The sequence below is a fragment of the Dromiciops gliroides genome, chromosome 1 (assembly GCF_019393635.1).
Source record: "Dromiciops gliroides isolate mDroGli1 chromosome 1, mDroGli1.pri, whole genome shotgun sequence".
NCBI classification, from domain to species: Eukaryota; Metazoa; Chordata; class Mammalia; order Microbiotheria; family Microbiotheriidae; genus Dromiciops; species Dromiciops gliroides.
Genome location: NC_057861.1, coordinates 747,244,169 through 747,271,073, shown reverse-complemented (window position 1 = coordinate 747,271,073; position 26,905 = coordinate 747,244,169). Strand labels below are relative to the sequence as shown.

The window sequence follows — 26,905 nt, the reverse complement described above, 5'->3', positions numbered from 1 at the left end:
TCCATGAATCTGAGATCCCAGCTCTGCTTCCACATAGCTGTGTGATGGGGGCCAGCCAAGTCACCTCTGTGAGCCTTATTTTCCTACTCTGTCAAATGGGGATAATAATAGGGGCCACACAGCTAGCAAGTGGCAGAGGTAGGATTTGAACCTACATCTGGTGCTGTTTCCTTTGTACCAAAACAAGCTGCTCTGCCAAGGCAACCTTTGAGCCCTCAGGGCCTAGGTCCATCAGTTGGACAGGAGCCTGTGGCCCTGCCTTGGCCTCCCTGGCCTCTAGTGCATTGGGACTCTCAATCAATGAATCAATAAGAATTTAAGTCCCTCCCCAACCACCCCTTTGCTCTGTTTTGTATTTATGAATTTCTTTTGTATATGTGTCCATATTATTTCTGTAGATAGAGTGCAAGCTTTATGAGGGTAGTACTTGTTTCACTCTTATCTTTATGTATAAAGGAGAAACTTAACAAATACTTGTTGATTGATAAGTTTGTTCCATCCTACCCCCATATCCCATAGTTGCTCTCTGAATCCTGCATTCCTTGGATTGGCTGAGTCACAACCTTAGACTTCTGGGTGGTCCTTCCTTCCTGACCTTGAACTTTCTCATGCTATCTTGATGCAGAACATCATCTCCACTGGCTTCTGCCCATTGGTCCAAGACTTTGGTGTGACTCTCTTTTCATTCTAGCTTTTGGCTCTGTCTCCTGCAGCCGGTGCTTGGCCACATCTCAGCCAGTCAGGAACCCTTTCTGCTTTTCTGCTTTCACACCTGCCTCATGGGAGCATCAGAACTACCCTGTGAAGTAGGGTAGGGCAGGAATTCTAATTCTAATTTTGCAAATGAAGAAATTGAGTCAGTAAGAAGTGAAGCCTTGCTAAAGGGCACTCAGCACAGCATGAGCCTGGGTTCCCTTTGCCAGATGCCTTTTTTCTAGAGAATTTCAAATACAACCTTCTTATATCTGTTCTCCTCTCTCTATGGGAACACTCAATTTATTTGGTATTTGCTAATGACAGCATAGAAAAGAAAATAAAACGTCAAAAACCAGCCCCTCCAAACCCTCCATGTGAGCACACATGTCCCTCGTAGATTTTTTTTTAAATGGATCCAAATTGTGATGCAGTGGGGAAGAGCGCCAACCTCCAGGTCATTTGTGGAATGAAACCTCAGGGGATGAATTCAGCATCTCCAGGATTTTTATTATTGAAATTGTGCACATGGCCTGATTCTGCTCAGGATGTGCATAAAAGGGAAAGCTTGTCGAGTGAGGAAGCCCTGGGGAGGGTGAAGACACTGGACAGGCTTGTAGGGGTATGAACTCGGCCTGGGAATGTCCTTTGATGCCAAACATCTTTCTCTGCCTCCAGTATGAGTTCAGTGTGATCTTCGACACCAGCCACCTATCTGGGGAGGAGGAGACCCTGAAATTCCTCGTGACTGCTCAAAGGTAGGGGCATTAAGAATTGGGCCAAAAGGCATTTTCACTGGATTCATTGGCATGATGAAAACGGGGCCAAGTGGGCCTCCATATTTATTCCTAGCCCTTGTCAACCCCCTGGAGAAGATGCTGTAACAGGGATGTTACAAATTGATGTCAGTCGCTATGTGTGATGGACTTTGGGAGGCAGGGTCATCCACCATTCAGAGGTGGCAGGCCAAGTCTTCCAGTGACCAGTTCTGTAAAGGAATGGGCCCTGGCCTCTCCCACTGACCAAAGCAGGGAGAGTGATCACTGAGCCTCACTCAGTTCCCAGGCTCTGGGAAACAGTCAGTCAACAAGCAGCATTTAGTAAGTGCTTCCTTATCGAGGGAAGGAAGAAAATTAGACTGCCAAGTTTCCCAAGAAAACCAGCTCTTTGTGCGAGAAGCTTCCAATCTTGTGAGTTTCCTGTGATAAAGAGAAGCCTTTTGAAGTTTGGTTTCCCTAACTCTCCTTTTAAACTTGGCTCAGGCTGTGGCAGCTGCTCGGAAGAGAGAGGAGGCTCTGTGCGTAAACCCAACTGGAGGCAGGGAGAGGCAGAGGTGCTTAAGCTCCCATTGGGACACAGTTCTGCCAATCATAGGGTGTCTGGGCATGGGAGGGCTGCAAGGATGATTGCAGAATCCTCTATTTTAAGGGTGGTTCTGGGGTCTGTTGTGAATAATTCTCCATTTCTGTTCCCTTTTGGGAAAGGGAGGAGGGCGAAGGTTGCTGTTTGGACCTAAGATCTTGATGGTTCTGAGAAATGTGGCCTCGGGTGTGTGGCTAACTTAGTCTGCAAGGGAGTCTCGGAGCTGAGGCCGATTTGCATTGGGGTATCCCATTCCAGTGCTGGAGCAAAAAGGGTCTCTAAGAGAGTGGGGAGAGGAGGCCCATCCCTTAGAGTAGAAAGTATGTGAGGGCAGGGATCGATTTTGTCTTTAGGTCGGTCCCCAGTGCCTGATCTGGGCCTTGGGAGGTACTAAATCCGTGACTATTGGATTAGAAACCTGAGGTTCCATGAGTCTGAAATTGATTTTAATTTTTTATTGAAATCTTTTGATTTTCCATCACTTTTGTTTCTAAATAAAGGGTGGCTCCAAAGTCTTAGTGCAGCATTAAATTTTAATGAGTTAAAATGCACTAAGACTTTTGAGGCCCCTCTCTCTTCCCCAGAAAGTCATTTCCTGTCAAAAATAGAATAAAAAAAAACAAAGAAGAAAAAGAAGCCATTCTACAAAACCAGCCAACAATCCACTGAGTCTGGCAGTATAAGCAATAGCCTGCACACATAGTCTCCCACCTCTGCAAAGAGGTCAAGGAGGAGCAGGCTGAAATACACATAAGCCTTCTAAATATTACCTAATCAGTACGTAGTCACTAGAACAACTGATTGTGTTTTACATTCCCATCTGGAATCTGGCGATGACTGGGCTTTCCTCTCACACCTCTGAAGCGTAAGCTGAGTAAATTCCCAGGCTTGATTGTGCCCAGGTAGCCCCTTCCCTGGCACCTGGGACAGTGTCTGGTCCCCTGCAGATCTCTCTGGCCATTAGTCATCCCTGCTACCTTCCATACTGCCCCGTTTGCCAGAAACAACCAACATGTTGTCTGGAGAATGTAAGTTACCTGTGGATTATTTTTTCTTGTTGTCTCTGTATGCTCAGTGTTTCCTGATGGAAGGGGCTTAATCAATGTGTACAGGGTCAAGAAAGCCCTACTGGGCTTTGTCCAAGGTCCAGTGCTTCTATTTTCTTACCCTGAGGGCAGTATTTTGAGGAATAGCTTCTCCTATCTGTGTCTGTCCAAGTGAGAAAATGAGAGCAAATGCATTTGTAAAAAACATTTGTCTCTCTTCCTGAGCATCTGACTTGGCTATCTTGGCCCATTGGTCTACATGAGATGCTTTCATAGAGATCCAGCACATGACAGCTGACCAGAGCCATAACTAAGGTGCAGTAACTGAAGCTTTGTACTGGGGTGCTAATTTTACAGTCCTTCAGCAGCAGCAGCAGCAGCAGCAGCAAAAAAAAAAAAAAGTTTACCTAGTTAAGAGGCCTTTCCTGGTTTCCCTCTCCCCCATCCCTCAAACCTGGCCTCCTGCTGGTGCTTTTCCTTTGAGATTACCTTTTGTGTATACTATATATGTCTTGCATGTATAGTTATTTGCACGCTGCCACTTCCCCATTACAATGTGAACTCCTTCAGTGTAGAGTCTCTTGCTTTTCTCTGTATTCCCAAGGTTTAATAAATGCTTGTTGACTGGTAAAATGGGAAGCTACCAGATGGCTTGCTAGGGTGTATTTCCCCCACTCCTGAAGTTGAGAACACAGTTCATACTTTATTTTCTGGCAAGGTTTATGGTCCCTTCCCCAGGAGGAACAATTCCTCATTTAGGCTCTGTGCCTGAGCTCTGAGAATCAGCTTTTCCACAGTGATATCTTAGCTTGCTTCAGCAGCTAAATCGGGGCCTGCCGACAGATGCAGTGACATGATTATTTCCCCTTTCTCCAAACCAGTGGCAACGTAGAACGCTCTGACTCACTGCATGACAACACCCTCATTCTGTCGGTCCCTCTGGTGCATGAAGTAGACACGTCCATTGCTGGGTAAGTGACCAACCTATTGACCACAGGATTGCCAAAACAAGTGGAAGTCCTGCCGTGGTCAGTTTCATTCTTCCACATTTCCCCTTTTGTCTCTGGGTGCTCCTTCCACGCAGACTGTAGAACTCCCTGTCCCTGAGGGACGAGCTTCTCTGTTCCTTCTCCTTCTTTGGCAACAGAAAGCCCTAGCACATTAGCCATGGGCTGATGAACTTAGACCCATGATTCCAGGAACATTCTGTACTCCAATAACTTTTTCATTTTCCCAAGAGATCTAGGAAAATCCCAGGTGGAGGCCAACCATGTGGCTCTGCAATTAAAACTGATTGAGAGGCTTTGACTGGAGGGTAGGACCATCAGTAGAGTTCTGCAAATAAAGCTGCCATCAAGAGGCCAGAGGTCAAGAGCAGATGTCCTAAGACCCTAGTTCCTGAGTTGGACTGGCCTTTCTGGTGACCTGTACTATCAGAGCAGGGGTCTAATAGACATGCTGAATTTTCCAGTAGCTCTGGATACCCCTTATACCCCAGTGACGGTGATGAGGTCTAAGTCATGTGTCAAGGGTGAAGTATTGTAGGCTTTATTGGAAAATGGAGGCACTGAGGGCTTGGGAGGAAGAGTGTTCATTGACTCCCATTTGGGAGTCATGCCAAAGGGCACTTACTTGCCTCCTGATGATGGAAGCTGGAAAGATCTGCCCAATCCATTTGGGTAAAATAAGGATCTGTTGAACCCTGGCCCCAAACTTGGGCTGAACTCTTGAAAGGGTCAGAGACTCTCATCTTTCACTTTCCAGTGTTGCTGGGTCCCAGCCCAGGCTGGAATGGACATGTTGAAATCCTGCAGAGAGAGAGAGAGGGAGAGAGAGGGAAAGAGAGGGAGAGAGAGGGAGAGAGAGAGAGACAGAGAGAGAGAGAGACAGAGAGAGAGAGAGAGAGAGAGAGAGAGAGAGAGAGAGAGAGAGAGAGACAGAGAGAGAGTTAGTTGTCCCACTGATGAGGCCCCTGAACTGACTGAAGAGGCAAAGGCGCTGGGGCAATTTCCTTCTCCTCCTAAAAGAACAGATTGGTTTTCACCAGATTTCTAAATCTGAGGTTTAAAAGAGGCAGCGTGATACAGTGGAGAGCAGGTCAGATGGGAAGTTCAGAAAGAATGGCTTAGGTTCACATCTATTCTTTGACACTTACTACCCTGTGAGGGTGGGCGGGTCATTGGATCTTCTCTGAGTCTCAGTTTGTCCATCTGTAAAATGGGAATTCTACCTGCACTATCCACCTCCCAGGCTCGGGGTACCATCCTTTATTCCTGAGATGTCCACAGATCTAGGTTCAGGACCCCTCCCTCTTGTGGGCAGGAGGTACCCACAGTCTGGTGTAGAGGGGTGTGTAGACCCATGTCCTTTACCTCCACTGGGTTGGAAGGGCCTTTTGCCCAGCACTGTGTCTTACTCCTCTCTCTCTTCTCCTTAGCACCTAGAGCAGGAGACCCTTAGTCAATGTTTATCAAATTAAATGGGTGAGGTGAACGTTCCTCATCTGAGATGTTACAAGAGTGGCAGTGATAGTAATAAGTAATGAAAACGGTGACGAGTTTGCATCTATACAGCATCTGAAAGTCTGCAAAGTGTTTACATGTGCCCGCTCATCTGAACCTCCCAACAACCTTGAGAGCCAGCTGCTGTTAATATGCTGACCTTAACAACAACAGCAACAGCAGCAGCAGCAACAACAACAACAACAATAACAATAATAATAATAATAGCTGACATTTACATGATACTCTCTGCCGGGTCCTTTCCAATTGTTATGTCATATGATCCTCACAACCTGCCATTATTATTATCATCGTCATTTTACAGATAAGGAAACTGAGGCAAGCAGGGGCTAAGGGACTTGCCAGAAGTCGTCACACAGCTAGTAATTATCTGAAGTTGGATTTGAACTCAGGGCTTCCTGACTCCAAGCCCAATGCTCTTACCCCACGGTCACCAGCTGCCTCCAAAGATAGTTGACTTCTGGAACAAAAGTAGGAACAAATGCTCGTGGCCCTACCCACGAGTCTCTTTTGCTTCAGTTCCAAGCTGGTGCCCTCTCACCAGGCTGGGCAGGCTGAGTCCACTCACACGAACAGTAGACAACTGTGGACGTTTTTAGTTAAGCGCAAACATGCGCACACATGTCAAAGAGTCTTCTATAAATTGAGAAGACAATTCCTACGAGTGACGTAGAGATAGAGGACATCCAAGTATTCCTGTAAATAAGCTGGGATTTGCTGACCTCTCCTACTCCCAATTAGGCCAACCTTGAGACCAATACAAAACGACTTCTCTGTTCCAAACTGAGCAGAGGAAGAAAGTTGGGGGAGCAGTGAGGGATACATGAGGTTTCTCCTCTGCCCACCCGGGGAGCACTGACATCAGCTGCTTTCTCACTTACCAGGAAGGATGGAGAGAGTCAAGAGAGAAGAGAAAGAAACACTTTTGATCTGGTCTGATCACATGTTAGGTATCTTATTTAAAAAAATCAAACATTTATAATTTCAAGTTTTATTTTTAAAAATCTTAGCAGATATCTTTTGATTTTATATCACCCTCATTTTCAACTCTACCTCTTCTTCCCCTACCCAGGAATCCTTCCTTTTTAGCAAAGGTACTAGATACATCCCTATTCTCTTTCCTTCCCTTCTCATTTAAGACAGAGGTGGATATTTGAACACCTCTAGGGCAGCTATCTGCACAGCGGTATGAGGAGAGCCCGAAGGTCTGAGTTTGAATCTTGGCTTCTGCCCTAACTAGCTGTATGACTCTAACCAAGTCACCCTGCCTCTCTCTGTTTCCTCATCTCTAAAATGGCCATCATAGGAACACTTTCTTCTTCTCAGGTCTGGTGTGTGGAATGTGCTTAAAAATCTATAGAAATGTGAATTGGGGTGACTCCATTTTCCTTGTAAATCAATGTCTCAGGGCAGCTAGGTGGCACAGTGGATAAAGCACTGGCCTTGGATTCAGGAGCACCTGAGTTCAAATCCAGCCTCAGACACTTGACACTAGCTGTGTGACCCTGGGTAAGTCACTTAACCCACATTGCCCAGCCAAAAAAAAAGACAAAAACCAAAACAACAAACTATTTTGCTATAAGAAATAAGCATCTGGATTTCAGAAAAACCTGGACCTGAATGAAATGAGCAGGACCAAGAGAATACTGCATAATAGTAAATCAATGTCTCCACCCAGGTTGCTGTTCGATGCCTCATAACAACATGGTGGTGAGTTTGAGTCCTTGAAAGCCTGTGTTGGTGGCATGAAGGCAGGCCCGACCCAGCTATGGAAGGGCCAGTGATGAGCCAAGGCCTCGCCAAGCCAAGTGGCCACTGTGTATGTGCATCAGTTTCCCCCCACAGCAAATGTCAGAGCTGAAATCATTGAAATCATTGAGGGCTTATACCCAGAGGGGCAAAATGCTTCAAGTATCTGAGTATTAACCAATGAAGTCAGATGAACATTCACCTGAGGACACAGGATGGTGTGGTGGATGGAGACCTGGCTTCCAAGCCATGAAGGCTAACCTGTGCCCTTCTGCAGCCATGTGACTTGGGGTGATTCCTTTAACCTCTCAGGGCCCAGTCCCGAGGGCTCTAAATCACAGGCCAGCTGTTCATTTAGAGGGGCCTTTATTTCCTGAGAGCTTCTACTCTACTGAATTCATAGATCTGAATTTTTGAAAAAAAATTAGGCAATCCTCATGTTTTCCGGGGCGTCGGTTGCCTCCTCTGTCATGCCAAGACCTCCCTCGGATCGCCAATGAATGAAATGACTTCCATAACTCATGCACAACTTTCCTTTTCAGTTTATTCCTGAGGTTTTTTTTCTTTTTCTTTCTGGTGTTGTATTTCGACAAGCGAATGACTCCTCCGTGCCACCCAGTGATTTGCTGATGGTCTTATAGAGGCATTGGGAGGAATCTGAGCTTTAATTTCCTCATTTGCTTTGTTGAGAGAAGAGATACGGAAATCTCCCTGACTGAATGACTGAGCCGGGAGATATTACTGGATCCCCGACCACCTACCTAGCTACCCAACCTCACCACTCTGCCCACAACCCCCCAAACCTCCTCCAGCTGGTTATTTTGGTTACTGCTGCTGCCATTGAAGCCTATAATCTTCAGCACTCGTGAAATGCGGACAATTCCATATGAAAGGCTAAGAATTGGACGTTGTTTGGTCATTTGTGTAGTATGGTTCAGAATATCACCACAAAACACACCCTCCCCCTCCCTTTTTTTTCTTTAAATCTTGCTGTGGCATGCACGCTTTGGCTCATGCACTCATTTTCAAATGATAACCCCACCCCCAAATGTAGATTTTCATCCATCAGTTCTAAAAGAAACTAGCTTATTTCATGTAGACTCAGCAGCCTGGTTGTGTGGGTGGGCTTAGCATCAGAAGACTTGGCTCCCATGTCAGCTGTGTGCTTTGTGAGGTTTGCAAGCCACTTCTTGAGCCTCTACTTTCTCAGCTGTGAAGTGGGGACAATAATATTACCTGCTTTATAGAGTTGTGGTGAAGGGAGAGATTTGTCAACTGAAAAGTCTTAGAGGTGTGTGAACTCTCTGGATTGCAGGAGCATGAGATTTGGAGAAGGAGGACCTAGGCTCGAAGCTTGGCTTGGCTCTTTACTAGCTGTGTCACCCTGGACAAGTCACTTAATCTCTCTAGAACTCAGGTTCCTGATCTGTCCAATGAGGGGGTTGGATTAGATGACCTGAGGCTTCTTTCAGCTTCAGATGGTTGATCCTGTTTTCCAATGGACCTGGATTCAAATCCCAGCTCTGCACTTTATGATCAGCTGTCACCCTGGAGAAACCACATCATCTCTTTGGGCTTTAGCTCCCTCATCCATAAAATGAAGGGGTTTGACTGGAAGGCCTGCAAGGTTCTTTCAAGCTTGAAATCCATAATTCTGGGCAATTCGTCCCCCTAGCAATAGGGTCATTCTAATTTCTAGTTAAAGTTCAGTGGCCTAGCTCAGTCTGAGAAGACTTTCCTGGGAGGTTCAGTTTAAAAAGGATCCCCCAACCCTCCCCCCCCCCCCCGCCGCCCACATCTGGATGCCCCGGTGAAGGGCGGGAAATGTAAGAGATCCAGTGGTGATGGCATACTAGTGGAAAATGGGAAGGGTGCCAGTTCTCCATATCAGCTTCCCTCTCAGTAAAATGGCAGGGTTGAAATCTTCTCCAAATTCTCCTTCCAGTTTCAAGTTCTATGATTACAAGACAAGAAACATTAGACTCCGAGCTAGAAGGAACCAGAGAGATCATCTCCAATCCATTCATTTTTGCAGGTGGGGTGGGGGGGGCTTATCCCCTGATAAGAGGAGTTACTTGCTAATGGTCACAGGGGCAGTGAAGGGAAGGCAAACTGAGTCCCAGAGTCTGAGACTTCAAGTTCTAGACTGCTCAGTGTTCTAAGAATGCCAGTGACCTAGAACCCTAAACCTGAAGCCGAGATGATGGGTTTCTGTCATTGTTTTTGCAGAGTCGTGTCTCCCACTTCTTTCGTGTATGGTGAATCCATCGAGGCATCCAACTTTGTTCATCTGAAGGAATGGGAATGCCAATACCAGCCTCTCAACATCACCCTGCAGGTGAGAGCCTCTAGAGTCTCCAGTGGCCCTCTGACATTGTCTAATTAGTAAGATTAATTAGAATTAACTTTGTTGCTGTGTTCAGTAATATTATAAAAGGTTACACTGATAGGGTAGACCAGTGATCTTAACAGTGTGGCAGTGCCCAGTGTGGAAACGCCTTGTATCAGAACAGTTTGTCAACCTTCTGTAGCCTGTGGTCTTGAGAGGATTGCCTGGAGCATGGGGATGTCTGCTCATCTGATCAGAGGTTCAACCTGAACTCAGGTCTTCCTGTGTCCAAAGCTGGCTCTCCGCCCATTGTGTCAAGCTGCCATTAGCGGGTGTGATTCTTCCTCTTGTGAGGCTGGTTTTGTCTTGTAGCTAACACAGTCAGGGATGTTATAGAATGCTGTTATAGTCATTGTTTCCAGCTTTCAGGGGGCCATCCTTACAGTGACCCTGTGCCACATGGGGAGGGATGGCCTCACTTCCCACTCCCATTTCTTCCATCAGAGCATGGCAGTTCTAAGATGTTCTGTGATTCCTGCATCTCTTGTCTCCTTGCCAGCTGTGAGCAGAGCACCGAGCAGCACAGGCTCACTCCTCCTTGGTACTGACACTTAGATTTCAGCCCAGATCTCCTGACTTACAGCCCCGTTCTCTTTTCTGAATAAGAACACGCTCCTGACCCATTGCCCTTAGCTTTTCCATTACACGTAGGGCTCATTTTGTGATACCCAGACTGGCACAGCAGAAGGGTCTCTGGCTATGCCTTCGAGCTCCACCATTGGCACTTCCCACCCAGGTGACTTTGGGTCTCAGTTTCTTCATATGCCAAATAAGGGGGGAGGTGGACTTGATGTCCTCTAAAGTCCTTCAAATTCTAGAGCAATGGGCCCAATCCCCGGTTAGCATTTTCTTCCCCCAGTCAGCTCTTAGGTCACCATTGGCAGTCCTCATAGCCTGGCAGGACAGCTGGAGAATGAATGCTACCATTTCCTTTCAATTCCAGAGTGTTATTTCAGCTCTATCCATCCCTTCACCTCCCCACTGATGAGATTTATACTGGTGATACTAATCGTAACAGTAGCTAGCAAGGGAGCTCGGCCTGGGGACTGGAGAGCCAGCTCACAAGCCAGGTTGGCACAAGTCCTGATCCTGATATGTCCCACTGTGTGACCCTGGACAAGTCACTTCACCTCTCAATGCTCTCTAAACAGTTGGGCATTTATTAAGTGTTTACTATGTATCACTGTGTATGTGTACATTACTGTATATATGTATTACGTATTTACTATGTATTAATATACATTACTATGTATACTTTGTATAGCTTTCCAAAGCTATAAATTACACCAGGCTGCTAACCTGCACTGATAGATGGAGATTCCTCACTTGGGAATTCCCCATGCCAGTGACATCCCAGGGCCACTCCCTATACCTATCCCTTAAAAATTGCTAACATTTATATATGAAGTAAGGATTACAAAGCTAGGGTTAGGGCAGCTTCGTGGTGCAGTGGATAGAGCACTGGCTCTGAAGTTGGGAGAATCTGAGTGTCAATCTCATCTCAAACATTTACCACCTGTGTGACCCTAGACAAGTCACTTAACCCCAATTGCCTTAAACATCCGGGGCCTTCTCCAGTCATCCTGATGTTTATCTTGCCACTGGGCCCAGTTGGCTCTGGAGGAGAGAGTGAGGTTGGTGACCTTGCACAGTCCTCCCTCACTTCAATCCAATTCAGTGCAAGTTGTGACATCACCTTTTGATGTCATGATGCCCTTTGAGAATGAAGGACAAGCAGCAGCAACAAAGCACTTTACATGTATTAAATCATTTGGTCCTTGTGATAACCCTGTGTATCAGGTGCTATTATGATCCCCATTTTGCAGGTGAAGAAACTGAGGCTGACAGTGACTTGTCCAGGGTTACCTTGCTAGTAAGTGTCTGAGGTAGGATTCAAATCCAGGTCTGTCAGACTTCCAGTTTAGGCCTCAACCCTCTCTGTCACAGTGTTTCCCATGAAACAGAAGTACTATTAAAGCTGTCAAATTGTAGATACAGGGGAAAGAGTGCTGGGTTTATAGTCAGGGGACCTGAGTTCAAATCCTGGCTTCTTCTCTTGTTACCTTTGTGATGGTGGACAAGTCTCCTAACTTTTCTGGGTCTCCCTTTCCTCCTCTGTGAAGTGAGGAGACTGAGCTAGGTGAGCTCTAAGGTCCCTTCCAGCCTTAAATCTGTTATCCCAGGGTTCCCACATTCTTGACCCCCTTCTTGGGGGCCTGTGCCTCCTTTTCCTCCATGGGCCCAGCTAGAACATGTCTCCATGCTGCTCTAGCCGCTCTCACAGGCTCCTCTTCCTGTGGCCTCCAGGTGGGGAGTTAGGCAATGGAAGACAAAGACAAAGAAAAGGCTGTTGGAGGGCCTGGGAAGGTGGGGGCAGGGAAGAAGCCATGGGACGGGGAGAGGGCGTAAGACAAACATTGTTGGCTCTTATAAACAACAGGGCTCCTTTGGCCAGCATTCTCCCAGGCCCTGTGCCACCCCCACCCCGGGTAATGGGGAACATATGGCTCCATCTTGGGGTGACAAGACTCGACTGAAGAGAAACTTGGGCCTAGCTGTCATGCCCGGCCCTTGATTTATGGGCAGGGAGGGACACAGCCTGTCAGAGTAAGAGCTGGAGGCTCGTGAGTGGCTGCTGAGAACCAGGCCTCGGCTGGCCGCTAGTCCCTGGGATTTTAAAAGAAAGAAAAAATTAGGTCCGAAGATTTACAGGTTTTTTTCCATTGCCTTTTATTATTGGTTGGGAAGCAGATAAAGACCAGATGTGCCGCGCTCTGACTAATGGCTTCCCTCTAATAATTGTATTAATAATAAAAGGAGGAGGTGAGGCATGGGGACCGCAATCATTTCATTGATAACATCGGATGCTTCCTGGCCACTGACAGAGTCTTAAGATAAAAAGCCTTACCACGTAAACAAATTAATGAATTAAAAATAGAAATACATAAATGATACACATACAAATATGTATGCCTTAATTACCCTCTAAATAAAGACTGTTTCTTTCCAGTGTAGCAATCAGCCTTTTTCTGGTAGATATGAGAATGGGCTGATCCATTCTGGACTCCCTAACTCCCTTCAAAGTACAGTGCAGGGGACATCTCCCACTTGAGACCTTTCCTCATAGTCCGTTTTTAGCTCCCCTACTCCCATGAATTTATTGTGTGTATATGTATATATGCAGCTATGCATGTATGCACGCAATACACATTCATACATACACATATGTGCACATCACAAATGAGCACAAACACATGCATACATGCACGTGCACGTCTGTACACATATGTGCACATTCGTGCACATCTGCACATGTACATATATACATATACATTTATGTGTGTTGTATTTATTCTTCTGGGTAAATGTTGTTTCCCCCTAATAGAGTATAAATAAGCTTAGTGTCTGGCTTAATTGGTGCTTATTATTATAAGCTTATTCTAATTGGCATTTAATGCTTGTGGAATGTACTAAAAGGGGTAGGAACATTTATGAAGGCTCGTAGGAGCCTGGGTTCAGACCTGGAAGAGTCTCATCTGCTATTGACTCCAATCCCCTCATTTTATAGAGGACTTAGGGTAAGCTCCTTGCCCAAGACCACATAGGTAAGGTCAGAGGTAGACTTTGAATCCAAGTTCTTTACCTCAAGAGCTCTTTCCACTGTTGTTCAGTTGTTTCAATTGTGTCTAACCCTTCACGACTCCATTTGGGGTTTTCTTGACAAAGATATTGGAGTGGTTTATATTTCCTTCTCCGGCTCATTTTACAGATGAGGAAACTGAGGCAAACAGGGTTCAGTGACTTGCCCAGGGTCACACAGCTAGCGTCTGAGACCAGATGTGAACTCAGGTCTTCCTGGCTCTAGGCCTGGTGTTTTATCCTCAAACTTCTTAAACTGTGGGTCTCGGCCCCTTTGTGGGGTTGTGTAACTGAATGTAGGGGTCACTACAACCTTGGTTCTTAACACACACCATGGGCACTATGCAGTGTGTATACCATCGGGGGTTGCATAAACAGTTCTCGGGAGAAAATGGTCCTGAGTGGAAAAAGTTTAAGAAGCCCTCTGCCATCCACTGAGCCACCTGGATTCTCCCATTCCATGTATACATGAAAGGAATTCCCTTTACAGTTTGTAAAAGACAGGAGGTCATCTATTCAGTCTTTGCTCTCTGTGCCTCAGTTTCCTTATCTATAAAATGATCTATGTATAGGAAATCAATATAAACATCTATAAAACTCAGTGGCCTATAAGGTCTCTTTCAGCAGTAAGTCCATGATCCTAATGAGGGGGAGTCCACAGATTCCTTCCTCCCTGGGGGCAGCCCTTTCCATTAGGAATATGTCTTTATATAAAACTTAATCTTGTCTCTTCAACTTCTACTAGTTGTGTAGTGGCTAGAATGCCGGGCTTGTTGTCAGCAAGAACTGAATTCAAATGGTGCCTCACGTGCCTTCTGGCCACATGACCCTTGGTGAGCCCCTTCAGGCTTCTCAGCCTCAGTCTTCTCATCTATTTTTTTTTTAATGGAATAAGCTGGACATCAAGGGGATGGCCTTTAGGGTCCTTCCCAACTCTAGGTCTTTGATCCTTTGATTTCTGAAGGTAATTTTGCCTTCTACCACCAAACAAGTCCCTCTTCCATCTATCCACCCTGAAGGCACTAAAAGATGCCTCTCATGTCTCCATGGGGTTGTCTCTTCTCCTGTCCCTCCACAGGTCCTCGTTTGGCATGGATTTTGGCCATCCTGGTTGCTCTCTCTTGACCTTTTCCTTCCTGTCAATGTCCTTTTAAAACCAAAGTGCCATCCAGCATGGAGCCCCAGCACTCTGGGGTGGTCTGACAGTGGCTGAGTACAGTGGGGCTCCCACCTCCCCATTCCTGGAAGCTTGGCCTCACTTAACAGAGTCGAACAATTGCATTATCCTTCTTGGCTCCCATATAACACTGTTAACTTAGATTGAATTTGCAGTCTATTAAAACCCACAAAGCTTTTTCAAACGAGCTGCCTGCTAACCATACCTCCCTCATTCCCTTCCCCTTGCCAAAGCCAATATTTCTTACCTTACTTTGCTTTTCAGCTCATGTTCTGAGGTTTGCCCTGTTGAGCTTTCTCTCGGTCTCTCTTCTCTTTGTTGTCCAAACCCCAGCCTTGCTCCAAGGCCAGTTCATTACCCAGCTTACCCATCTGTCTACCGTCCATCTTTGCCTTCATTGTGTTTCAGAAAAATGATCAGGCACGTGGGGACATATTGGCAGGGTAGTTAAGCTGGAGAAGTAGGAGAGTATTTCAAGGGCCAAAATGTTAATGTGTGATTAGCTGAATATTCCAAATTGAATAATTAGGGTAGCTTGTGATCTTATCTTGGATGTAGGGAAGAACTAAGGAAACACATTTCACTCCTTTCTGAAGATTGGTGAGGAACTATGGTAGTATAACCTCCTCCATGCTGTCTAGCCTGGGGGATGTCAGTTGGTTTGCTTTAACTTTATATTGTTGGTGGGGTTACAAGGCTCCTTGGAATGGTGGGAGAGGAGGTACTTTATCTGGAAACATAACAAAAGGCATCAATAAACCATCCTTTTTTTTTGGTGGGGCAATGAGGGTTAAGTGACTTGCCCAGGGTCACACAGCTAGTAAGTATCAAGTATCTGAATTAAGATTTGAACTCAGATACTCCTGAATCCAGGGCTGGTGCTTTATCCACTGCACCACCTAGCTGCCCCTGTTCGTTTTATTAATATTTTAATATATAGCCTGATGTAGTAGAAAGTGCAAGCCTGACACTCAAAAGAGTTGAGTTACAGGAGACCAACCTCTTCAAGCTTGCCTCAGTTTTCTTATGTGTAAAATAGTTGGGCTGAACCAGATGACTTTAAACATCCTTTCTGATCCCCAAATCAGATATTAGCAATTTGGATTTCCTAGTAAATAAAGCATATAAAATAGTTCATAATGTTTAGCAAGATAAAGGAGAGAGAGCCCTTAAAAGGGGAGGATATATTATTTTGTAGTATTAAGTTTTCTGTTTTATTGAACTTCTCTTTGCATCTCTGCTCTATCCTTTGGAGGTGTGACTCTCTGAGTGGCTTTATACTAGTCAAAGAGATCATGGCAAGTCTGTTCTAACAAGCATCTTATTTATATCATACTCACTATAGAGAAGCAGTGTGGGGAAGTGGTCTTGGGTTTAAGTCCTGCTTATGACCCATATTGGCTGTGTGACCCTAAACAAGTCACATACTCCCTGAAGTGTCTGGGCAGCTCCCTGGGATGGCAACTTAAAGGGGGATTGCTGATCTGTAGAGAATTAAGAGGCAATCAATGATCAATCATTGATTGGACCAAAGAAACATAGCATTATGTTTGTGAATGATACCTGCCTTAGGTAACATGAGTGTGTATGTATGGAATATTCACAGGTTTATAACACCGGACCGAGCACCCTTCCTGGCTCATCAGTCAACTTCTGGATCCCCAACCGGCTTTCTGCAGGAGACGTCGAGATGTTTGTCATTGAGGAGGTGATGGTGAGTTTCTGGGCTCCTGATCCCTTGTACCACTAGACTTGTAGCTGGCCTCTAATTGGTATTTTCTTTCATGTTTCCTTTGGATTTCCATCCCTCCATTTCCCCAAGGCCCCAGGCTACAAAAGTCCAGTTAATCATGTACAATCCAATTCACTTCAATTCAAATGAATTCACTCCATTTTGCTGAATGAATTAAATTCAATTTTAAATCCAGCAAACATTTAATAGGCAGGTCTAGGAGGTACAGTGGGTAGTGTTGTGCAGTGGCTAGAGAGATGTCCCTCAAGCCAGGGAGGTAAGTCCCCCTTTGCCCCATCTTGGCTGTGTGAGGCTGAGCAGCTTACTTGACCTCTCAGGACTATGGGTAATCCTCAAAGACTCTTAGGTGCAGAAAACAGGCTCATCTGCATTGGTTCAGGGATTTTCCTGAGCTGACCATATGACAGTGGGAATCTTAAATGAGAGGTCCAGGATTGTAATCCTCTGGGCCCCTCTTTCTTGGTTTAAATCAGTGTTGAGGCAAAGCTTAAGGTTTGGGCACAGCAAAATCCAGTCATTCTGCTGGCAGAGGACACACGCCCGGTGACACCTACGGTCAAGGTGGCCACGTCTCACGTCCCTAGGACAGGATCCAGTTGTTCCTCTTAGTGTCTGGTGCTATCTGTGGAGCCAGGTGGATGCTAACTTTTTAGGGATGCTTTAGCTAGTGTATAAGCATGCTACATAAGTCAGACATGCCCCATTTTCTTTAAAAATGGATGGCCTGGGGCAGCTAGGTGGCACAGTGGAGAGAGTGCTGGCCCTGGATTCAGGAGGACCTGAGTTCAAATCAAACCTCAGAGACTTGACACTTACTAGCTGTGTGACCCTGGGCAAGTCATTCAACCCTCATTGATCTGCAAAAAAAAAATTTAAAATGTAAAGTCACTTTTTGGGGTGATATTAGGATATGCCTGAGCAATTCTATCCATACAACTAATGGGACCTTATTATATAAGGAGAGGGAGGGAGAATGGACCTGGGATTTCATTGATACAAGGAATTTCCATGTGAAGAATTTCTCTCTACCAATACTTTCTCTGCACATTACTCAGCTAGGTCCCAGTTGGTGTGAATGACAAATCCCCCCAAGTGGTGGCATCATTCAGATTCATACTACATTTTTCCATGTTGTATATAATTATAACTTTGAACAATGTGAATTCAAATACGTGTGGTCTTCGGTGGATTTGCTGTTTGCATTAACTGGAACCTTGCCACCATCTTAAAGAGTTACCTAGAATCCTAAGAAATGAAGAGATATTCCCAGAAAGGCCTGAGGTAGGATTAGAACCCAGGTCTTCCTGGCTTTGAAGCCAGCTGTCTTTCTGGCTTTTGCAGGCACTTAATAAATATTTGTTAGATCGAATGAAATTGAATCAGATATAAATGAACACAGAACAGAATAGAAGGACATATGATTAATGAGAAGGCTGGAAGCTGGAAGGATGTCAAATGGTGAGTTTGGTAATGGGATGCACTTGTAACTGCTGATGATGTCATAGTAAAAAGAAAATAACTCAAGGCTAAGAAAGTAACTGAGCTAGGGACACCCTCTGCCCCCATAACTGTGAGGCCATGATGTCAGAGCTTTGTTTGTGTGAGTGAGAGAGACCACACATTTTGTGTGGTGGGCAGCAGGGGTGAAAGGTGGTCCTGAATGTGCCCATGGGCCCAGTGCTTGGTGACAAGGTGGGTGGGTTAGGGCAGGAAGTCTACAGAGTGTGACCCAGACTTAGTCCCAGCAGGATGGGATATCTACTGAGCATGTCCTAGCATGAATCTTGTCAAAGTGGTTCATGCATGTTCCGCCAGACCCCCACTCTATCTGAGAGCCATCCTGGCCTATCTGTGTTAGGTGCCTTTGGGCACAAAGAGTCCCCTCCCTACCCTAGAAGTCTGAAAACATTTTCCTAGCACACATTTCTGGTTGACATTTCAGGTGTGTTTCTGATAATTTTCCTGTGAACTTCAACTATAACCATCTCCACTGGGTTGTTTATTGATCCAATTCAGATTTTGGAAGTATTTCAGAATACAGGGCACACATTTCCATTTTTTCCCTTTTTAAAAAATTTACTAACTTTTCTTTACTAATTTATGTATTTACTAATCATTGGGACCCCAGGCAATGTGGTAGAGAGGGTCAATCTCTAGGGCAGGACCAGGCAGACTCAAGTGATCCCCCCCATCATATACTGGCTGCCTGACCTTGGACAAGTCACCTAGCCTCTGTTTGGTCCAGGAAACTCCTGGGGACTGGGAGTCCCAGAGCAGGTGCAGGTCTACATTGTGGAGAAAGTTTCCTCACAGGGAACTACTTACCCAAATGATATTAGATGTCTGGATGGGAAACTTGCAAAAGTCTCCTGTGGGGAAGCAGAAATGCTCCTCTCCCTTCCTCTCCCCAGCGACCATGCATTCTCCTCCTCTTCCCCTCACTGGGACTCAAATCTCCACTGATACTCAAATAGTTTGGACCCTGAATTGGTCTAATATTTCACAGATGGCAGTGCGTGACTGTTTCCTCAGGGACACAAAGCACACTTCATCCAGTTTATCCAAAGGCATTTTGCACTTTCTTGAAAGTGTTTAATTGGAGGCTGGTTGCAGACTATTCTCACGTCATCAAGATATCAGGGAATTTTATTACTTAAAAGAAAGGAGAGGTGATTTGATTGATTTACCCAGTCAACTCCGCCCTTATATGGGATATGTGGGTAAAGCTAGAGTTAGCCATGCATGCTTATCTGTGAAGATCCCGGGAAGCTCACAACTGCCTAGCAGTAGATTCTAGGTCTGTGCAGAACTATTATTCTCAGTGGATTTTAAACCTGTGAAGTTTCTTTCCATTGAAACAACAGGAGAATAGATTGAGAGCTGGATGAAACCTTAAAGATCACTGAGTCCAACTCCTCTTTTTATAAAGGGGGAAGCAGTCAGGGAGCAGGAAAATGACTTGGCCAGGGTCACAAAACTAGTAAGTACTTGAGGCAGGATTTGAACCCAGTTCTTTCTGACTCCAAGTCCTATAGCAGTCCTGAATTTTCATGTTGTACAAAGGAGCATTAATCTTTGAAGCCCATCAGTGTTTGTAGGAATTTGGGGGGCTCTTCTTTCTTGATTTTACACACAGGGCAGTTTCAGCCCAAAATTCTTTCTCCTTCCTACAGTCATCTTTGATGTAGTAGTAGGAACTGCTCCTTTAATGTTTCCAAACATTCATTATTTCATTTGGATGTCTCATTGAAGTAAGTGCTACAGGTATCATTAGTCCCATTTTCTAGATGAGAAACTGAGGCTCAGAGAAGGAAGTAGAGTGGGCTTCCCAGACCTCACAGCTATTAAGTATTAGCCATGGGAATTGAACCCATATCTCTTCCCCAATTCCAAGTCCAGCTCTCTGTCCCGTCCACCATACTGGCTGGCCACATATAGATGGGCAGAGGGAGCCTTGAGTTTGCTAGTTTCTAGTATGGTATGAATGGTGCCTAGAGATAGTGAGTATAGCATTTAGTCTATTCCTTTTGTGAACCTTCAAAGCAGTTTTTATTGTGTATGGGTCTATTGGAGATCCCACATGGGACCAGAAAACAGGAACCTTAGGTGGAAATGAAAAAAAGCAAGCACACCAGTCAGGGCAGAGGACCATGAGGCCTCATTGAGCTGTGTGATGCTGGGCAAGTCATTTACTCTCTGTCTGCCTCTTTCCTCAACTGTCAAATGGCACCTGACTCCCAGGGAGGTTGTGAGGATCAAATGAGATATCTTGAAAGTACTTAGTGCCTGGTATACAGTAGGTACTTAATGCATGCTTATTCACTTCTCCTTTCCTTTCTCTTCAGTGTACATGATATAGAAGCAGGACAGCTCTTTTCTCTCTTTGACACATCTTTTTGTGGACTGGGCCCTTAGAAATAAGAAGGAAGTGACACCATTATTGTCAGATGCTGTTGATCATCTCAGCGGTGGCCCAGAAAACCAGCCTGTCCCTCTGTACTCTGTCCTGGTCAGACCATAGCAGGAGTATTGTGTCCAGTTTTAAGTATCTTGTTCTATGGAGCACATTGATAAACTAGGGTGTGTCCAGAGGAAGGATGACCAGCATGGTGAGGGCCTTGAGGCCAAGCACCATGAGGAACAGTTAAGGATGGTCAGATGACCTGGAGAAGAGGAGCTTTTATGGGGCTATCAAAGGACTCTCATTTGGAGGAGGGATTCAACTAGTTCTGCTTAGTTCCAAAGGGCAAAAGAAGAAGCCGTGTGTGTAAATTACAGAGGGAAGGGATTATTTAGGCTTGATATCAGGAAGAAACTCAACTTCCTAATGATTAGAGCTATACATCATTAGATGGACTACCTTGGGAGGTCAAGTGTCTTTTCTTCAGAGGCTTTCAGGTAGAAGATGGATGATCATTTGTCTGGTAGAAGGGAATTTTGGGGGGTGTGATTCAAACTTTGAGGGCAGATAAGGGCCTTTCCAACCCTAAAATTCTGTGATTTTGTGATTTACTCGTCTTTAATAATTTTTTGACTTGAATCACATTTCAGTCCTCTATTGAAGCCCTCCAGACTTTAACCTTGATGTTAAACATCTGACCTTATTAACTCTGGGTGAGGGAATTAAAAGGTTCTGTACTTGTCAACTTACTAAATCTCTTATCCCAAATGATGTCTTCCCTTTGGGAAAAAATGTGTTTTGGTATTATTGATAAAGTACCTGCTGTGGCCAGGTGGTGATGCTGTTTGACAGGGTTTGGAAGCTTAAGATGGGAAGTGAAAATGAAAGTTAAAAGTACTCACTTCCTCCTCAGGCCATACTACCTGTGGGAATATAAACATCTTTGTTTCCCAACTCCTTCCTTAGGTGTGATGTGTGATGTGTGATGTGCTGTGATTTTCCTTTAGGTAATTCCCTCTACTACACCCTTTACTAAGAATAGACCAACTTCCTAAGAAAAAGAAAAATGAAGGGAGTAAACTTACCTGTGGTGAATCACCTCTGAGAGAGGCTCCTTACACTATCTAAGTCTCTTTAACTAGCACTTACAGTTTAGGGAGATGGTCCTGAATTTAGAAAAATTCCTAATAAAGCCCAATAAAATCCCCTACTGGGGGGATTTTATTGATTCTGTGGCCCTAAAATTTTGACTGAATATCTGTTCTCAGCCTCACTTTCTCTCTGTATCAATATCAAAAGCCATATACTAGTACCCTTCCTCCCCTCTATTCCCAGTTAAGAACAAGGATCATACACTGACAGCTAGAAGGGACTGAAGAAGAGCATTTTACAAATGAGGAAACTGGAACACAGAGATCTTAAGTGACTTGCCCCCAAGGTGACCTATCTAGGAGGTATCATTTATGGGATTTGAAGTCAGGTCTTCCTAATTCTAAGTGTTCTGCCCTACACCTGCACATGCACAAATCACAAAGGAGGTATGACTACATCAAGCCATATGAACATCATGAATTAAGACCAACTCAAATCAATAGTGATTTAATGTAGGAAATACCTTTGCTTGCAGGTGGCAGGGAATGAGGGTGATTTAACGCTCACTCTCCTTTTGCAGATCTCAGTTCCAGGCTCTTCTTCCAGCTACACCACCTTCTTAAGAGTCCAAATGGGCAGAGACTGTGGTATGGGAGAGAACTCAAGCTGCCTTTACACTCCAGTGTTAGTTTCTCATTGCTAAACAATGGCTCGAGTATTGCTCTATCTTTTTTCTCCCCCCTCCCCTAATTCATAGTCCCACTATGAAAAATGAAAGCTGAATTCCCCTGCCACACAGAACTCCCATTATCTGTTTGTACTGAAATTCCAGCAGTCCATGTAGCTAGGCTCTCTGGCTGTAAAGGGGTTGGTTCCCCAAAACCTGACTATACTGGTAAATGAATGAATCCTGAAACAAGAATGAGTACAGGACTATGTGTGGGAAATGAGCAGCTGCAACCTACTTGGTGAGAATGTCTGAGCTAGAACTTGTACTTGGAAATTCCAATTTAGTCCCAAGCTCCCTTTTTTCTTCTTTTTAAAGGAGTCTCTAATCATAGCGATTAGAGTTTTCCACAAGCTGTGTGAAAGGATTGGTGTTTTTATTCCTCTCTGTTGATGCATAGATTCCTAATTAACTTATTGCCAAAATCAACAAACTGCTAGGCTCCAAAATGTTTTGTTATCTGCGGATGTTAAACATTTTTGGCATGGACAGGAAGTGCTCAGATTATATTTTTATGCCATTTATTTCTCCTCTAAACAAAATTTGGCTTCATCTGGAATTCCTTTTGTGTACTTTAAGTAGCCTGAATATAGATGTAACTCCTTTCCGGAAACATCAACCCATCTGAATCAATTTCACACTCGTAAAGGTCATGTAGGATGTTCATGGAAAGGACCACATTAAGTGGTTGTCTATTTGATGGAGTATAAACCAGTCACATTTTATGGGATGGCTCAGGGATGGACTCTTCAGTTTTTTTTCCAGCATCCTGTCCTCCCCTCCTCCCCTCACAATCCCTCTAATATATCCAAGAGGCAAAGCAACTAATAGGAAAACAAAGCGGGGAAACACCCCTTAGCTGTGGTTTCTAGGTGCACATTTTGCCAGGCAGGCGAGTGAATGTGAAAAGACATCATTTCAAAGTAGAAGCGGGCTCTTCTGTGACCCATGGATGACATGTGTGAATGATAACTTTCATTTGGAATATTCCCCTCCTCTTTCATTTTACTTTGCAGCCATTGTCATTTGAGAGCTTGGAATCCTTTTAAGGGATGAATGAACATGTTTTTGGGTTGTTGTTGTTGGTTTTTCCCCTAGATGAAACCTATTTTAAAGTAGGAAAATAAAAGCCAAGGAGGCATCTAGGGTCCTTCCCGGTTTTTTTCTTTTTCTCTTTTTTTTTTTTTTTTGTGGGGGTGGGGTGGGGACGCTCATTAGGATTTGCAGAATGGGTCAACAGGTCTGGTGTTTGTTTAGCTCAATCAATCCCTGAAACTCTGCTTTTGTTGCTTTCACCTTGGCCTTCCATGACATCTGCCTTCTCCTGCTCTTATCACTTCTGATGTCCAAGCATCATCTCTTCCCACCCTTTCCCCCAGCCTCTTCCTACCCAACTTGTCCTGCTGTGTTCAGGGAGCTGTGGGAACGGAAACAGATGTACATCATGTCTGTTTTTATTGATCACACTGATGTTGTCTCTACATAATTCACAGACATTCTGTTTCTTCACAGGGAGGCAGTGTGGCAAAATGGCCAGGTCTATGGACGTAGTATCAGGAGACAGTCAGGTTTGACTCCGGCCTCTGACCCTCACTGACTGTATGTTCATGGACAAGTTGTATATCTCTTAGCCTCAGTTTCTTCATTCATAAACAGGGAAATAATAATACCTGCAGTATCTATCTCGTGTGGTTGTTATAAGGGTCAAAAGAGATGTTCGTAAAGTGCTTTGTAAACTTTAAATCAGTAGAGGAATAGGAGGTATTATTATTCAAAGGGAGGCAAGAGGGCACAGTGGAGAGAAAGCTGGCCTTGGAGTTAGGAGGACTTGGGTTCAAAACCTGACTCTGACACATTCTGGCATTGTAAACCTAGCCAAGTCCTTCAGCCATTCAGTGTACCCAGGAGACTCTGTAAGATTAGAAGTTGCAGAGAAGGTGTTGCCCTGAATTGGGAGAGGGGTCTTCTTCACTAGGAGCTCCCTATATCATGACAATCACAGGTCGAATAAAGGCATATACATTTGTGTGTGTGTATACACTGTGTATCTATCTGTCTGTCTGTCCGTCCATCCATCCATCCATCTACTTTGAGTCTCACAACAACCCAGTGAGGTTGGCACTACAGATATTATCATCTTGTTTTTATAGATGAGGAAACTGAGGCAGATAGAATTAGTCAACCTACAAAAGATCTCATAGCTGGTAACTACAGAGGGAGCATCTGAACCCAAGTTCTTTTCCTCTCCTTCCTTCTCCTCCTCCTCTTTTCTTCTTCCTTTCTCTTCTTGTGAAGCATCAATAGAATTAGGCTTGAACCCAATAAGACTTGGCTTCACATCTTTCTTTTGACACTAGTAGCATGATTCTTGACAAGTTACTTAATCCCCCTCAAAGATGGATTAAACAATTCTCAAAAATTTAGTCTAAGAGATAGCTGGGTTGCTTTCAGTTTTGGTGGAAGGAGATTGCCCACGGGGGTTTTCCACACTGACAGAATCTGAGATATCTTTCTATTATCTAACCTTTGGTTTACTTGGAAGTTGGAATCTTCCAAGATTATGAGTGACTGTAACTTACAGCTGCATCACCAGCAGAATGATTAATGGTGTTAAAAATGGCTTCTCGTTGGAGTGGGCATTTTGGGATTACTGAAAACTGATGCCCCCTTAAGGAGCCAGCCTGACTTTCACCTCCTGCTCCACTGTGGCTTGGGCATGGTTCCGTTGCATCCCCTGGTATGGATATACATACGATAGACATGTTGGATGGGCTACTCATTCACCTGCCAGCTATCATCTAGATAAGGAATGCTTGTCATCTGTTTGATTTTTTCCATTGTGGACCTATCTTTACTGTAGCAACAGATAAGGTCACATCACAAAACAAATTTATGGCAGATAAGGTTAGCTGGGAAAAAAAACAGTCGTGTGCCTATAGACTCTCTTCTCCCAATTCCCTATCTATACGCTGGACTTATTCTTTGTGATTCAATTCAATATTGATTTAGCACCTACTATGTGCAAAGTGTTGTGCTTTCCAGTCTTAGTACACCTTTGTCCTTTCCATGTACTCTATGATTCAGCCACCCTGACCCATGTGCTGTTGTATGCACAGGTAACTGCATGTCCTGACTCAGTGCCTTTTGATTGTCTGGCTCCAATTTCTGGAATGTTCTTTCTCCTCATGTTCTCCATCTGGCTTCTCTGGATTATTTCAAGGCTCCAGCTGAAATTCCACCTTCTGTAGGATACCATTTCCAGTCTCTTTCTCTCCACTGCCTTCACTCTGAGGTTGCCTTTCATCTACTTTGTGTATAGTTATAGCTTTTTATGTGCCTAGTTATTTGCATGTTGTCACCCCATTACGCTTTGAGATCTTTGATGGCATGGACTGTGTTTTTGCCTTTCTTTGTAACTCTAGTACTTAGCAGGGTGCCTGGTATAGAATAAATGCTTAATAATTGCTTGTTGATTGACATGAGGGACATGGAATAGAAAACAGAAAAATGGTGAAAGCTCTTGCTCTATTGATGGGGAGGATATGACATGGATGATAAAAATGTATTGGAGCAAAAGAAGAGGGTGTGACAGAGGGCTTTATGAAGATTTGAGTAGGGGCAGATGATACAGAGCTGGGGAGATCAGGAAGGGTGTCTCGGAGGAGTGGATCCCTGAGGTGAACCTCAAAGGATGAGGATGACTTAGGAAACAAAGAGAAGAAAAGGGTATATGTACATTCTACTCATGGGACATGCCCAGAATGTATACAAGAATGAAGAACAGCAAGAAATGAGAGTCTAGTTTGGCCAGAACCTAGACCACACAAGAGAAGAAATGTGGAAATCAGGCTGGAAGATAATTGGGAGCTAGACTGTGGAGAACCTTATATTCCTGGCTAGGAAGCTTTAATTTTGTCCTTTCTCTAATAGGGACCATTCAAGGTTTTTTGGGAGAAGGAACATCTTGGTAAGGCCAGTGATTTGTGGAGATTATTTTGACAGGATGGTGGGGGAGTAGGAGAGAATGATGACAAGGAGATCAGTTAAGAAACGATTATGAGTGTATGTGAGAGGTGATGTGAGTCTTAACTGGCCTAGTGCCAGTGGGAGTAGAAAGAAAGGGAAAAATACAAGAGATATTATGGAAGTAGAGCCATTGGATCTGGTAACTGAATTGATTTGGTGGGGGTTGGAAAAGAGAAGTTGACTCCAGAGTTTGAGCTTGGTTGACTGGGAGGTTGGAAGTGCCATCAACAAGATTAGAGGTACTTGGAGGAGGGATGTGTTTGGGGATTGGTTGGGGGAAGATGATAACTTAGTTTTCTGATGTATTGAGTTTGACACACTAGAAAAATCACAAAAGCAGTGCGATGAAAAGAGAAGGGAGTGAGATGATAATGATGTGTAGAGATGATAATCACTGATGCTGGAGTGGATGAGGTTGCCCAGGGAGAGTAGAAGTATTGAAGAGAAGACAGCTGAGGACTGAACCTTGAGGGGTATTCCATATTTAGGAAGATGAGATGGACCAAGAGAGAAGAGTCAGATAGATAGGAGGAAAAGTAAGAGAGAGGAATGTTATAGTAAGTGAGCAAAGGATGAGGATTAAGAACAAGTAGGCTGGTCAACCATGCCATATGATTCAGGAGGATGAGGACTGAAAAAAGGCCATTGGACATAGTAAATAAGATGTTCCTGGTCTCAGTAGAGTGGTAGAGACAGAAGTCAGGCTGTAAGGTGTTGATATGGTGAGGAGTTTCCTCTGTAGAGGTCATGCTAGAATTTGGGGGACCCTGATGCTCAGGAATGATGAAAGATTTCTACCTGAGGTAGGCTTTATCCTAGCAGTATTCAC

General features: G+C 44.5%; 1 protein-coding gene across 1 annotated transcript in view; it reads left to right on the top strand.

Annotated features, from left to right (window-relative positions):
- Nucleotides 1-26,905, top strand: part of ITGA9 (integrin subunit alpha 9) — a 351,429-nt gene that overhangs the window by 272,669 nt on the left and 51,855 nt on the right. Inside the window, exons 20-23 of the mRNA XM_043975289.1 lie at nucleotides 1,372-1,451; nucleotides 3,983-4,072; nucleotides 9,602-9,710; nucleotides 16,184-16,291. Coding sequence (XP_043831224.1) covers nucleotides 1,372-1,451; nucleotides 3,983-4,072; nucleotides 9,602-9,710; nucleotides 16,184-16,291 — 387 coding nt within the window. The remainder of the gene's footprint in view (nucleotides 1-1,371; nucleotides 1,452-3,982; nucleotides 4,073-9,601; nucleotides 9,711-16,183; nucleotides 16,292-26,905) is intronic.